This window comes from Oculina patagonica, chromosome 3 (genome assembly GCF_052425735.1).
Source record: "Oculina patagonica isolate OP01 chromosome 3, crgOcupat, whole genome shotgun sequence".
In the NCBI taxonomy this organism is placed as follows: Eukaryota; Metazoa; Cnidaria; class Anthozoa; order Scleractinia; family Oculinidae; genus Oculina; species Oculina patagonica.
The window spans coordinates 17,737,078-17,753,252 of record NC_135760.1 but is presented as its reverse complement, the minus strand read 5'-3'; the positions used below and the strand labels follow the sequence as shown (position 1 = coordinate 17,753,252).

Genomic DNA, 16,175 nt, shown 5'->3' with positions numbered 1-16,175 from the left:
GCTCCCACGGGTTGTTTATTCATTATTTGGTATCAGATGGGCTGCTACTTATGTTGCCTATCATGACTAAACTTTGTCTTCAGGAACGATTTAAGGCACGGAAAGCTGCTTCTTAAAAATTGCATTGCTTTTAAGTCGACAAAGAATTGTGGCCATTGCACTGAAGGTCCAAAACCGAATCGAACGAGTCCGATCGTCAAAACTAAAGCATGATCCAATTTTACTTGAGTCGATGAATCCGTCAAGTTTTACTGAAATTGAAAATTAGTTCCTTTTTTAAACTATCACCAGCGCCAGCAAAGAAAGCCCCACGATGGTGGTTCTGCGAAGAGATAAGATGAGAGTGGAAATTAACAGTTCGACCCACGTATACCTAATCTGTTGTTTAATTTTACCCAACTCATAAAATCCGTTCTGTCAGTCAAGTGATCGATATCTGACATTTTCTTTTTATTTAGAACCTAGACGCTGGCAGCTGCATAGTCTTTCCTTATTCATTATTCGCCGATGAATGAGTTCTGGTCAGAGGAAATGCCAGGACTTGTTTGAGTTGGATATTGATCCACAATAATTATTACCACAGATAGTTGTCACAGCTTTCACTAGGTAACAGTGGATTTGCATCTAGCTGACCAGTTGAAACTTAAGTGAAAGGAGTACTTGCTAACAGCTCTTTGACGATCCTTTAACGCAATGAATAACAGCCAAGGGACTTCACCGTTTTTTCCCTCGTCAGTAGACCACAGACTGTACCTTCACACTCAGCTGGCCACTGGCATCTGCCTGGCAATTCTATCGCCAATAACAATCGCTAGTAACGTGTTGTTACTACTCACTATCTTCAAAGATCCTCTCAAATGCTTCCGAACACCAGCTACGTATTTCATCGTCGCTTTAGCCTTAGTCGATTTAATGACAGGCCTTTTCATTGAACCTTTCTATGTAATGCATCGTGTGGCAAGGTATTTAAAATGGACAGCTACCCCAGGCGAGCCGTATGACACCTTAAAACAAATTGGACAATGGTTGTCTTACGTGGGCCTGAACTCGTCGTTTCTGCTTGTTCTTGGTCTAATTTTGACGCAGTACATCGCCATAACATACCCGCACCAATATCGCTCAGTCGTGACAACACGCAGGGTCCTCAAGTGCGTTGGCTTGTCGCTGGTGTACTTCACTGGATTCATGCTGTTGCAGTTCATTGGAGTTCCTACGCAAACCTTGTATCAAGTTGATCTCCATCTTCACTCGACTCTGATAACGATTTTCCTCATCCTGAGCTCTGCCATGCTTTTGAGGTCATATTGCCAATACTCCAAAGCTTCTCGTCGGCTTGTAGGCGCCCGCAGCCATGAAAATCGAGACGCTAGCAGATCTCAAATGGACAGAACTAGTGAGAAACAGTTTACGATTGTAACTTTGCTTTTGTCAGGAATTTTCATTGTGTGCACTCTTCCTCATATCATTACACTGCATATCAAATTTTACACGAAGCAGGAAACTCAGCAAGAGAGTCTTGACTTGTCTGCTGCGATCACTATTGGAGATGAGATGATGTTCGTAAAGGTGGCATTGGATGCGTTCATCTACGCGTGGAGACTGACAAAATACAGGAGATCGTTAAAAATTCTGCTCACCTGCTGCCGGAACCAAGTCGTATCCGAAGCCACTGAAATGAGAACGACGAACAATTGCACTGTCCAACAACAGCATCCCAAAACTTTGTCACATCATGTTTAGTGTCATGCTCGTCTCTTTGTTAGCCTATACCGTTTCGCGTAAAACTGACGCGCGCGCTCGCTGAACGGAATATATTCGGCCAAGGGTACCACGATGTTCGCCTCGATTATATTCAGAAAGTTTACAAAAAATAAGACTTGGAAACGTGTGTTATAACATAACATTGTCCAAACGAGTTAGAAACGTATTTTAAGCCGTCATTATATTTCAAATGAGTGGTAGAAGATGGATAGTGAGCAATACAAAACACTGACAATGAAGATATGTTCTTACTGGAATAATTTTAAAGCAATGAGGCAGGATAGGACATTCCACTGGTAGAATCTGGAAGTGCATGTTGGACATGCCTTTGGCGTAGTAATGCTTTCCTTTATTTCAATTTGGTCTCAGCAAAAATGTTCTTTATCACGAAGAAACCCCGATGGCAATTGTGTTCAATGCAGTACCTGCCAGTCGGATTAAGAATATTTTTTTATGTTCCCTTTTTGATGGACGGGAACGATCAACTAAAACCTAATTGCTTGCATCAAGCTGTGTGGAATGGCTGATTTTTATACGTACAGCAAGGATACGTCAGATTAAAAACAAACTAAGATGACATGCAATTATTCCTGATGAATATTGATAAAAAGTGGTCGTTTTGTCGTATGCAGGTGAAACAGTCTTCTTAGCGCCCCCAATTCCTTTAATATTATTCACAAAACATTTATATCTTAAAAAAAGATAGTTCTTACATTACTCAAGGAAGATAACTGAACAGAAGTATTGCACCGTAAGCAGTGACTCAATGTCTTCGGACCTTTATTAATGGTACAAATACTTTATGTTAATATAAGGATTTTAAGACTTGGTAAGCTGTAGTTGGTGTATATATAAAGTATGTGCTTTTGTATTTTGGAAGCGCCAAATTTGAAGTTGCAAAGTGCAATCAAGTTTGCAATGAGCTACTTTGGTCGATCGATTTTCGATTGTGTATCGGTTGAGCATCATCGAATAGCCTAGAGGCAAGTTGAAGTTATTCAGTGATATTTGAAGATAGCACACTATATCAAATGTCAGCGTCGACAAAATGTCAGTCGACGTTCCACGATGTATTGTCCTACGTGCGTCCGGGATTCTGTCGACTTACGACCCACTATCGATCGATTGACATATCAGTCAAGGCTTGGTCTATTCCCAACCTACCTACTCCAGGGTTAAACAAAGACTGAACAATCTGGGCATACAACCAGATTGTTTTTTGTGTGATTATCATTTTAAAAGTGTCACTTTATAATCTTCTATTAGTCTGCTATGTTTCTCGTTATGTACAAAACTGCACATATTTATTCATTCTCAAATTTTATTTAGTAGTAGGCTAAAAAAAATTGTAAGCATGCCATATAATCAATTTACCGGCATCTTTGTTTAGTTGTCGTTGTGTGATCTTTGAACGAGTTTCGAACATCTTTGAACGTTAATTACAGTATATCAGCATTTAAAACACGACATTTATGGAAAGAAGGAGTAATATAAGCATAGCTAGTTGTAGCCTTGATTACAAGTATAGATTTTACCTCTTAGTTTATAGACTCGAAGTAGTGTTTAAATTGTGTTCAAAACCGATATCGCTGCGCTCACTCGTGAGCTATCGATTTGAACACTCGAAGATATATTTCTTATCTCCGCGCAACCATGTATTATCCTTTATATATATTCTATACCTGTAAACTTAGTAGATTTACGTGGATAAATAAAGATCTCTTGTCTGCTTTAATTTATTTTAATTGTTTTTAGTGAAACTCATTTTCAGACTTTGACACTGTACCCGGTCTCCTATGTTTCTGCAGCTGACTTATTCTTTCGATGTTCTTTTCGTGCATCATCTCTTTGCCTGGAAGCCTTCAACGATTGCCAATGATTTAACAAATCTCGCACGTTACATATGTTTTTTCAAAATAATCAAGCAACGTACTGTCTTTGTTTTGACGAGTCGTGCGATATATTTCGTTTAATTTAAGAAAACGCCATATATACATGGGAAGGGAAGGGGGGATATAAAATCCATTTCCCAGCCCAAATTTTGCGCACCTCCCATTTTCCAGCCCATTGGTTTCCTGATTTTCCAAATCCCAGTCCCAGCTCTATTGTTCATTTGATTTGATTTCTAGTCACATTGACCCAAATCCCCTTTTCCCAGTGAAAATTTGCCAAAATCGCTGCTCCCATTTCACCCCTGGTCTTCAGGCCGCTCATATGGCCACGGTGGAAGCAATATTTAGAAAGAAAATTCAACAACAGCTGTTTTCTGTTTATACATTGTCGTCAGCATTTCTACAACTGTCCAATGAGCGACGAAGTCATTCCAGAGAGGGGCGTAGAACAGATTTTCATATCGAATAAACTGATTTGCACAGTAATAAATGGACCGATTTGTATCAATTAGCTCACTAGAAGATCTGAGCAAAGTGATTCCATGCGGTTTTCCTAAATCCGGGTTAAGATGTAGTTTCAAACATGTTTATTATTTGTTTACTAGAAGAGGAAATCCTGTGAAAGCGAAATAAAAGGGCGAGTAAACTACTTAAACTAACCTAAATATCCCGTATCCCGATAACTGTAAGCGCGGGCCAAAAATGCCATACTGTAAATAAGCGATAATTTGACTCGGTGTGTGTTTTGTCGCCATGTCAGGAGCTGACATTTATAACTTCCAAACAAGCCCGTCCTACTTCGGATTAATGCATGTAGACATGTCTTTTATATTAGTATGAATACAAAAAGGCAATGTAAATAAGCAATTTAAGGGCTAGCCAAAATGTCACTTGTAATTCATGTAGATCAACAAAGCTAATTGTTTTTGTCAGTTTCAATCAAAATGTCGGACAATTCAAGTGATGTATCCCTTAAAAGGACGTAACATCTGCATGAGAAAAGTAAATAAAAACCCTAGACATTTTCTGCTTGCTATATCACTTTTTGGCAAATAAAGGCAAATTTAAAAACGTTTTTTAGGTCAAAGACAGGGGTTGGAGTGGAACGTACGATTCGTTGATCAAATAATTTCCCGGCTTCTTTGAAAAAAAGTAAGTTTACACTGAACCATCACATTGCAAAGGTTGCTTTTGAAATAATTTTATGATAATAAAACTGTAAACTACAACTTAGTTACCAAAGAACTATCAGTTTTACATCCAGACACATTGCATTCTTAGTGGAAGGAATCCTTGATAAGAGCTTTTTAACGATCCATTGACGCCATGAATTACAGCACGTTGCGGTCTAATTCATCGTCACTAGACTACAGATTCCTTCTTCGTACCCAGCTCGCTACTGGCATAGTCTTGGGGATTCTCTCACCAATAACAATAACTAGTAACATGTTGTTACTACTCACTATCTTCAAAGATCCTCTCAAATGCTTCCGTACACCAGCTACGTATTTCATCGTCGCATTAGCTTTTGTCGATTTAACGACAGGTCTTATTGTTGAGCCTTTTTTTGCGATGTATCGTGTGGCAAGTTATGATAAATGGTCCCTTAACCCAGGCAAGCCGTATCACACTTTGGATCAAATTGGAAGTTGGTTCACATACGTGGGCCTCAATTCGTCTTTTCTGTTTGTTCTTGGTCTTATTATGACGCAGTTCATCGCCGTAACATACCCGCACCGCTATCGCTCAGTCGTGACAACACGTAGAGTCCTGGTGTGTGTTTTCGTGTCGTTGGTGTACTTCACCGGACTCATTCTGTTGCAGTTTGTTGGAATTCCCATTATAACCTTAAAGCAAGTAGATTTCCATCTTCACTCGACACTGATAACGGTTTTCCTTATCGTCGGTTCCGCCATGCTTTTGAGGTCATATCGTCTGTATGCCAAAGCATCTCGTCGGCTTGGAGGTGAGAGCAACTTGAGTGGACACATGAGCAAGTCTCCAGCGAACAGGGTAAGCGAGAGGCAGTTTACGGTTGTAACCTTGCTTCTTTCAGGAATTTTCATCGTGTGCGCTCTTCCTCGTATCATTACACTACATATCAGCTTTTACACGAAGCAGGAGACCCTTCAAGAGAGGGTTGACTTGTTTGCTGCTATCCTCATCGCGGACGAGATGATGTTCGTGAAGGTGGCATTGGATGCGTTCATCTACGCCTGGAGACTAACAAAATACCGGAGGTCTTTAAAACTAGTGCTCACACGCCGCACGAGTCAAGTCATGTCCGAAGCCACTGAAATGAGAACGATAAACAACTTCACTGTTTAACAACAAGCTTCCTGAAATATTGCGCCATCATGTGTAATACTAGTCTCTTAGTTGGCCTACAATGTTTGGCGTAAAACTGACTGATTTTAATACGTACAGCAAAGACACGTCAGATTAAAAACAAACGAAGATGACATGCAATTATTCCTGATGAATATTGATAAATAGTGACCGTTATATGGTATGCCAGCATAGGTGAAAGAGCCTTCGCAGTGGCCTTCCTTCAATATTATGACAAAAAATTCATTTATATCGATGCATGTTCCTAGAAAAAAACGACCTTTGACGCGAGCTTTGCTTGAATAAGATACTTCGAAGGGTTGAGAAGGTTAAAACTCATCAATACACATGACTTGGAGAAAATTGGCCACGCATGTGGCAGTTTTAATTAAATCAATCATCTCTAAGTCATAACAACATATAGAAGATCTGAACAGATTATACGAAAATGTAAACGTGGGGCGCCAAAAAACGCCACCACAACAATAAAACAAACAGAAATAAATAACCATTCGAAAAAACGGCTGATAACAGAGAAAAACCCGTTGGTAGGCGAAAAGGGGTGGCGGAGGGAAATATTTTCTAGAGCTCTCGACACTTCAATGGCGAGGAATAAAAGGAAGAATTAAGCAATTGTTTCTGCTTTTACATAGCAGACACCGCCCTAAAATGTTATTGGTTAAACCTTGTACCCGGTACGGAACCTCCCAACGGGTTACCAAATGAACATGCCTCGACATAAATAACATTATGTCTAGACATAATGTTTGGTTTTATATCGATGCATGTTCCTAGAAAAAAACGACCTTTGACGCGAGCTTTGCTTGAATAAGATATTTCGAAGGGTTGAGAAGGTTAAAACTCATCAATACACATGACTTGGAGAAAATTGGCCACGCATGTGGCAGTTTTAATTAAATCAATCATCTCTAAGTCATAACAACATATAGAAGATCTGAACAGATTATACGAAAATGTAAACGTGGGGCGCCAAAAAACGCCACAAGCCACACAACTGTGGCACAAGCCCCACAACAAAAAGGAAGGCAAAGCTCGCGTTAAAGGGTGAAAACAACAACAGCCTGTGGCTGATGATATAACGAAATCAGAAGTGTAAAGCATACAAAGTGGCAGCCCCTGACTGAACCACAATGGTGAGCATTTCACTACCGAGATAACGAAATGAACAAGCAGAAAAATGCTTGCCAAAAAGCAGCATAATGGCCGAATCTTTTGGAAAGCTAAACGCTGTCCTAGCTGCCTTAAGATAAAAATTAACACAAACAGGCGAGAATCGATTGATTGACCATAAATTGCATTCTTTCTATTTGATAACCAGATAATCTTAAATAATTCCGAAGCTGAGATTTGGAAATAAAATGTTTGAGTCGAAAATTTGTAAATACAAAAAGTTAAATAATATATGTCCAGGAGAAACAAAACAGGTGTTTTCATGTTCTTCATTGTGTATTTGTGAGGTATGCTTGGTATAAAGCCAAACGACCCAGAGCTGCAACGAATTGAGAAAAGCGATAGAACACGTGCTGACGATGAAACACGACTCAGATCTGGACACTCAACACTTGTTAAGGATGACTCAATACTTCCTTAAACGGAAATGCCAGACGGCATTAACAAGAATCCTGTAAGCCCAAAATCGGCATAAAATAAGAAATATTCAGCCTTAAAGTCGGAAAAACTGTAATCTTACAAAAGGAGTGTATAGTAATCACTTAAAATGCTCTTAAGCATCTATCAGCAGAGTGTCTATAACCTACAAGAGAAGGCTAAAAAGTACAACGTAAGTTATTAAGAAATGTATTTCATAACCAGCAACCAATAACACGTATCCAGTCTTCAGCGAAAAGGATTTCTGCTGCGTCAGATGTACCGCCAAAGCGAAATATATCTAATATGGGTAAAGTAGCAGGTTATGAAACCACAAAATCTAGCTAGGATACCTGAAAAGAGAGGTATCTGGGCAAAAGGAACAAATCTGCCTCTTGCAAGCAAAACGTGAAATTGCATTTTGGTTTGCATTTCTTAAAAATAAATTATGCCTTACTTTCGAAACGCTATATATGAACCTGAATTCCGTGTTTTTGGTAACAAAGTCACTTTGCGTATTCAGTGTGTAACAATCGTACCAATAAAGTTAATAACACAGTTATGCATGGCAGCCCTTTGTCTGACCCATGCTTAGTAAAATAGGTTATGCATGGCAGCCCTTTGCCTGACCCATGCTAAATAAAATAGGTTATGCATGGCAGCCCTTTGCCTGACCCATGCTAAATAAAACAGGTTATGCATGGCAGCCCTTTGCCTGACCCATGCTTAAACAAATATCATAAAATTATTGGCCTGCTGCCCGCCAGGAAAAAACCCCGCTTAGGGGAAAAACCTGTCCCCTCCCGAATGCAGAGCCAGGCACTAGACAACCTTGAGGGAGTAAGGTTTGATAATTAAGGTTAGAATGTACTTTTACTGAAAAAGGTGCCATATAAAACATCCAGGCAACTACTTAACAGTACACCTTATTATTTTTACAGTAAAACATCATAATTTAAGCCGTAACAAAATGCGACAGTAGTTCATCACGCCTTGAACTCGCCAGCAGTATATTGTGAGCTAATGTTGTACATAAAAGTCTTTGACTGGTCAAATGTCCAAAGCCGTGTGCTCCATAAGATGACGTTATTCATCAATTGGTAATGCTCAGCAGGTATACGGTACGTTGCATTGGCAGAACAGCGTACTTCAAAATGTTGATAGCCATGGCTGATGAGAGTAAACTCGCCTGAAGTTTTTGACACATCTCCAGCGACGGTGATGTCAGTGACTATTGCTAATAAAATCTGTTTGTGAACCTAAATAGAGGAGTACAAATGAGCTGATAGACCAAAAACGACCAAAAAGAAATTACCGAGCCACCAAAAAGAACACTCCTGTATACAGGACCTAAACAATTGTACTTATGTAGCTTTACCACTTTGCTGCGCAGCAGACGAACTAAATTTAAAAACAGAAAGTGGAAAACACTACCACAGGATCCAGCCAAATTTGTCTGAATAGAACCTTATAAATACAAAAGAAAGCTGCTTAAACTGGGAAAAATAATGGTGACTAGTAGCTACGTACGTTTAGAGTTCCATCTTTTATAATTGTCTCAAACATAATGACGCAAATAGCGATGCTAATTAGTAACATGTGTAGTTAAAGGTCCATGGTGTTTAATAATAGCAACACCAAGACGTGTATCTCTTATGTTAGGATAAACGTGTGCAAAGCTTCAGTTAACCAGCAACTTGTTCCGATGGACACCGACAGAATTGACTGCCGGTTTAGATGCGATAAAAATCCCGTCTTTAAAACCAGAATCAATAAGCTCCGTTTTAGGGATAAACGAGACTGTAAGATATTATATCCAAAAGTCGCCTGAGATTTGAGAATTTGGACTTTGAGCCATTCAAATGATGTTTAATTACATTCACGATTTGAGCTTAATTTCCAAAAACGCTCTTTCTGTTAATAGCGTTAATTCATGTATTTGTAATGCCCTTAATGCCCTCTATCGATATATCCCTGACATATAGATATTGAGACCCCGAGAAGATTATGTTCATGTCATTGTAATTGTGAACCACGGTAAGTGAACGGGCAATCAATTAACTTGGATCAATTAATCACGGGATATGTTTCAGAATAAAGGCAGTAAACCGATCTCAATACGTCTGCAAGATAGCAGAAGTTTACACAATGCACAAAACCAAAACACATTAGCACGATCTTTAAACTGGTTGCATACTATAAGAGCAAAATAAACTTGTATCGCATAAACGCTAAAGCTTGCCCTGATCAACACAGGGGATATAAATCCCTATCATAATGGAGTACGTAGCCTCCAATAAAACTGGCATGACTAGCAAAATAAAAATAACATCGCTTTAAATATTTACAAATACTGCCCCAAAAGGGGGACAGCACGGGTTCTGAAAACAAAACCCCGACGGTACGATATAGTGCATGAGAAGGTCACTGAGGCAAAGCCTTGGACAAAGGGTCGTTCATGCCATACCGTCTAAGATATAAATAACATCGATAAACAACAAATGGAGAACGAAGTCTCCAATAAAAACTGCCAATATGACCAGTGAACAAGGGGGGACAAAACCCCACAAGTATAAACTTGGGCAAGCAAAGCAATATGTGCAAAATAAACTTGTACCGCATAAACGCTAAAGCTTGCCCTGATCAACACAGGGGATATAAATCCCCATCATAATGGAGTACGTAGCCTCCAATAAAACTGGCATGACCAGCAAAATAAAAATAACATCGCTTTAAATATTTACAAATACTGCCCCAAAAGGGGGACAGCACGGGTTCTGAAAACAAAACCCCGACGGTACGATATAGTGCATGAGAAGGTCACTGAGGCAAAGCCTTGGACAAAGGGTCGTTCATGCCATACCGTCTAAGATATAAATAACAGCGATAAACAACAAATGGAGAACGAAGTCTCCAATAAAAACTGGCAATAGGACCAGTGAACAAGGGGGACAAAGCCCCACAAGTATAAACTTGGGCAAGCAAAGCAATATGTTAATATGCGTACGAAAGTCTTGCATATGAATTGCATGTACCCATATAAAAACCCTTCTTTTGTCGGGTCATTCTTCATCTGTTAAAGGAAATAATATTTTTGTGTCGATTGACACCCTCTTGAAAAACGAGCATTCGATCTCGCATATCTGTAACTAATCTTTTCAAACGGAAATGATATAATGCAACGAAGATCGATCTTACGAATGAAAGTGCAACATGTAGTAACTGCAAAGCGCCTGAAAGCCGGGCAGAAACCGGGTACAGATCTCGGTTATGAAGTAAGAAACTATAAATAAATCGACATGTGGTAAAAATTGACAGTAACTTGACAGTAAAATTACAGGAACTGCACCATTACAGATTATCGGAGGATATGGCTGGAAAAACCAAGATTTGAAGGCGCCAAACGCATGCATGAAAAGCCAAAGCAATATAAGCGGTCCTTATAAAACGAGAGGACTTTGTAGTGGTATGCATAATGTACGAATAAAATGTTCCGTCACGGCAAAGCACAAGAATAGATAATTGTGAAATGAACTTGTTGACAGGAAAATCAACAAGGGGCGCAGCTCAAAGGCTTATTGTCAATTGTTGTCTGAAAACAGCCGACAACCTATCCCCCGATCAAATGCTTAGTTTGACGAACAAACATATAAAGAAAATCATCAATGACCACTAATTCCTAGCTGCAAAGTGTAATCGTTTGCACATACCAAAAAATAACATCCTAATATCAATTATAAGTCAAAAACATGAGAGAGCAGGAGTATAAAAAATTATGCCAGGTCCAAGGCTAAACGAACAATTTGTCAAAGCCGATAAAAATACGATACCAAGATCGTACAAGAACATGGACAACTGAACAATTAATATAAAAAACCTGCCAAATGGAATAATCCACAACAACAATAAAAAGAGGCAAGGCAATAACAATTCGGCTTGGATAAATATGGACCGGCAACAAACCCCGGGCAACAAACGAGTAAAATTACACTGCTCCTCAAATAATCGGAAGCATTCAGCACGAAAAGAATGTGGACCCTAGATCACATACGTTGGTAAATTGCTAAAAGCCTTTTAACACAAAGAATAACGTAACTGCAGCAAAGTTAAAAGAAATTCTGCATGGAGACCTTAATTAGAACTGCTCATTGTACCTGGAACCGATCTTAAACAAGCGCACTTCGATGTTTAATAGGCATCCTTCTGCCATGATGCTGCACAGGTATAAAAAGCTTATAATTTTCGACACGAAGGAAGGCAGTGGATACAAAAATAACAAGCGATCGCCATGTCGATGCCCCGAAAGCAATAAACCCCGAGATATAACTGAGTAACAGATCTAGCATAGCCCATCTAGCTGACGGCGTGTGTTATCAAACATACACGATTATGGAGACTGCTTGTCAGTCTTTCTAAAACGACAACGTATTGCTAGTAAACAACGAACAATAATCTTGTACTTATCTCGTAAACTTGGGTTACTCTTGAACATCTTGCTTCAGATGAAGACGCAAAATATTTTCTAGAGCTCTCGACACTTCAATGGCGAGGAATAATGAAATGAGAACGATAAACAACTTCACTGTTTAACAACAAGCTGTAACGATTTGTGTACTGAAGGCTTGTAAAGACTCAGGAGATTGTGGACATTAGAACTGATTCGTTTAATGAGATCGCCAACCCGAATGTCACACAACAGGGAAGCCCATTGCGTAACAATAAAGTAATCACATGACAATCATGGGGCATCTCGATACACCCTTCCTCTTATACAAAAATGAAGAACAAAACACAATATTTCGACATTCCCTAAATATAGTCCAATGTTCAATGTCATTGCTGCTAATCAGTGTCCCATGTTCCATGTCATAGCTGCTAATCAATAAATGCTCAATGTTCCCATCTGCATCTAAATCAAGGTGTAACATAATCATTCATCCAAGATGGGGGGTGACAGCTCCGGCTGGACCTGCGGGGGCTGGGAAGGGCCGAAGAGCTCTGCGGCATTGGCGCTTCCGCAGGCTCACTTGAGTGAGGTGTGGGTGTGGCCACCCCACTTGTGTGGGTGTGGCCTGGTTCTGTTCCCCTGGGACTGTTAGGGTCAGGTCAGGGTCCACCTGCTGGTTATCCTTGTTTGGGGCTTCATCTGACATGATCAGTTGACGGCGGTTCCGTCTGTAAACAGAATCGCCGATCTGCACTTTATAGCTTCGCGGACCAGCCTCACCGACACAGGTGCCTGCCGTCCATGTGGTGTTCCCTGGCAGTCGCATACGCACAGATTGTCCAGTTGCGATTGGCTGGAGTGGCTTAGTGTGGCTGTTGTAGAAATGCTGCTGCCGACGCTTCATGCCCATCATGGCTCTGGTTTCTCCTTCTGTCGAGTGTCGTGGCTGAAGCAATGTACCGGACACCGGCAACAAGGTCTTGCAACGGCGACCGAAGAGGCGTTGTGCTGGACTGGTTCCAACACCTTCCGTTGGTGTATTTCGCCAATCAAGTAGGGCAAGGTACTCAGACTGACCGGATGCTTTGCACTTTTTGAAGAGGCGCTTGACCGTCTGAACAGCATTCTCAGCCTTTCCATTGGATTGTGGGTAGCGAGGCGACGATGTGTTGTGCTCAAAAGACCAGGTTTCTGCGAAGGCTGCGAATTCAGCTGATGCAAATTGTGCACCGTTGTCCGTAACAAGGACATCGGGGATACCATATCTTGCGAAAACTTCTTTCATCTCTTTAATAACACTTCTGGATGTCACGGAGTTAATGCGGGCTACTTCAATGAAGTTGCTGTAGTAGTCTGTAATTACTAACAATGTACGGCCGTCCAGTTCACAGAGATCTGCAGCCAACTTTGACCATGGTCGCGCCACCATTTCATGTGGCAGTAGAGGTTCTTTGCCAGGAGCACTTCGATGTGCGAGGCAGACATCACACTTGGATACATACTCCTTTAGTTCTGTAGCCATACGAGGCCAGTAGAGGGTATCTCGAGCTCTCCGGATGCAACCTTCTATGCCTATGTGAGAGGCATGTGTGACAGCCATGAGTTCCTTCCGTAAAGCTGCTGGAACAACCAACTGCTGCCCTTTGAAAACGAGATCCCCCTGGACTGTCAATTCATCACGAAAGTCGAAATATGGGTACAGACATTCTGGGGTTTCCTTCCGGGTACCTGGCCAACCATTCTGTATGGTCTGGCGTAGTTGCTGTAACACTGGATCGTCCGCTGACGCATGTTTGATTTGCTGCCATCGTGCTTTGCTTACAGGGAGTAAGATTCTGTGGTCGATGTCCTCTAGCTCTTGTGAGAAGTGACAGGAATTGACTTCAGGGAGGTATGCTCGACTAAGGGTGTCTGCTAAGAACATCTCTTTTCCTTTCTTGTAGTTGATTCTCAGGTTGTACTTCTGTGTTTGCATCAGCATGCGTTGCAAACGTTTAGGTGCTGAATGGAGAGGTTTGAGTGCAATGTTCTCCAATGGCTTGTGGTCAGTTTCGATCGTAACCATGTCACGGCCAAATATGTATGCCTCGAACTTGTTACAGGCAAACACGATTGCTAACATCTCTTTCTCAATTTGGGCATACCTAGTTTCTGCAGGTGTAAGTGCCCGAGATGCGTAAGCCACTGGCTGACCGTTTTGTGTCAACGCTGCTCCTAATCCAGATTGCGAAGCATCACACTGAATTGTGACTTCTTCCTTCAAATTGTAGTACCGAAGCACCGGTGTAGTGGTGACGGCTTTCTTTAATGTGTCCAACGCTGTCTGTTGGGGACTTTCCCATAGCCAAACCACGTCGTTTTGAGTCAGCTCTCGCAGTGGCTTGGTTATATCGGAGAGATGCGGCAAAAACTTGCTTAGGTATTGTGCTAGACCTAACAGCCTCTGTACTCCAGCTTTGTCTGTGGGAGCAGGCATCTCAATTATGGCTCTGACTTTGGATGGGTCTACGCGCAAACCTTCATCTGTGGCTATGTGCCCAATGAACGGCACCTCTTTCTGCCTGAGGGTAAACTTCTCTGTGTTAAGGACGACTCCTTGGGCTTCGCAACGCTGTAGAAATGCCATAAGGCTCTGGTCATGGTCGTGAACGGCTTCCAGATGGGTGTGTCCAAATCCAACAACCACAAAGTCATCTGCGATGACCTCCACACCCTGCAGACCTTCAATAAGTTCATGCATTCGTCGCTGGAATACTTCTGGGGCCGAGCTGATTCCAAAAGGCATTCTTTTCCACCGGAAACGTCCAAAAGGTGTTTGGAATGTGGTAAGGTATGATGACTTCTCGTCTAACACAACATGCCAGAATCCACTGCGAACATCTAACTTTGTGAAAACTTTAGCCCCGTGAAGGCGTGTAGCGACGTCCTCAATGGTGGGGAGGGGGTAATGTTCGCGAAGGATTGCTCGATTCAGGTCCTTCGGATCCAGGCAAATTCGTAACTTGCCATTTGCCTTGGGTACTACAACCATTGAGTTAATCCAGGCTGTAGGGGTTGTCACGGCTGTGATGATGTCTTGCTGCTGAAGGTCATCTAATGTCTCCTTGAGCTTGTCTCTCAATGCCACTGGCACCCGGCGGGGTGCATTCTGCACTGGGTCTGCTTCACTGTCAATTCTGATGCGATATTCACCTTCCATCTGGCCAACATTTTCTCTGAAGACTTTGGGATACTTTCGGAGGAGGTCTTCTTTGGAGAGGGGAGATTGGTTTGTTACCTCGCCTTTTGTGCTGTCTAAAGTGTAAACAGGGAAACTCCCAGTGTTCGGTTTACGTAGTTCATCATTGTCCATGTACTTGATAATCTTCATTTCAATACATGCTTTTCTTCCCAAGAGCGGCCGTATTTCGGTACTGTCTACCAGTTTACAGTCGAGAAAGCCCTGGTAGTCACCACGACAGACGTGAATTTGAACTTCGCCTACTACAGGAATTTTCGAGCCACCATACGCTATGATCGCTGTCTGATATTGCTTCACATGCTCGAGGGTGACGTCTTTGGTCGCTTTCTTGTAAAGGTGTACAGGAATGACGTTGCATTGAGCGCCTGTGTCTGGTTGGAAACGTAAAAAGTTCCCTGACTTCAGCTTGAGAGTTACTAGCTGAGAATCATCGAGCTGTATTGCAGCGATATCGGAGATGCAATAAATTTCGTCACACTCGGTGTCTTCGGTTTCCTCGAGGTCAACAACTCTTGCTGTTTGGCTAATTTTGTTTCTATCGGCCCACGCTCCGCCCATGCACATGGCTGCGAAATGATTGTATTTTCCACACTTAGCACATCTTCTTCTAAATGCTGGACAGCTTTCCCTCCTCTTCAAGTCGTGTGCTTTTCCACAGTTCCCGCATTCCTTTGCAGCGGCGTTGTTGTCTTTTTGTGCTGACTGAAACCTGAAACCATTTCTTTCGCCGCTTGCACGAGGTTCTCTCTTGCTCGGATGATTTACGGCGTTCACTTGCTTTGTTTCAGGATTTTCTTCGACAACTTTCATCTGCTCGGCTGTGCTCTCTGATGTGCGGCAAATCTCGTCTGTTTTCTTCAGCGTTAGATTCGTTTCGCGTAACAGCTGTCTTCGAACC

At 41.6% G+C, this 16,175-nt stretch overlaps 3 protein-coding genes across 3 annotated transcripts in view; all 3 read left to right on the top strand.

Annotated features, from left to right (window-relative positions):
• Positions 1–16,175, top strand: part of LOC144645382 (uncharacterized) — a 52,733-nt gene that overhangs the window by 28,374 nt on the left and 8,184 nt on the right. The window lies entirely within an intron of this gene.
• On the top strand, positions 694–1,740 carry LOC144645684 (uncharacterized). The gene has a single exon (XM_078505239.1). It carries the CDS (start codon positions 694–696, stop codon positions 1,738–1,740), a length of 1,047 nt encoding a protein of 348 aa, XP_078361365.1.
• On the top strand, positions 4,960–5,998 carry LOC144645683 (uncharacterized). The gene has a single exon (XM_078505238.1). The coding sequence runs from the start codon at positions 4,980–4,982 to the stop codon at positions 5,979–5,981; it is 1,002 nt and encodes a 333-aa protein (XP_078361364.1). The 5' UTR covers positions 4,960–4,979; the 3' UTR covers positions 5,982–5,998.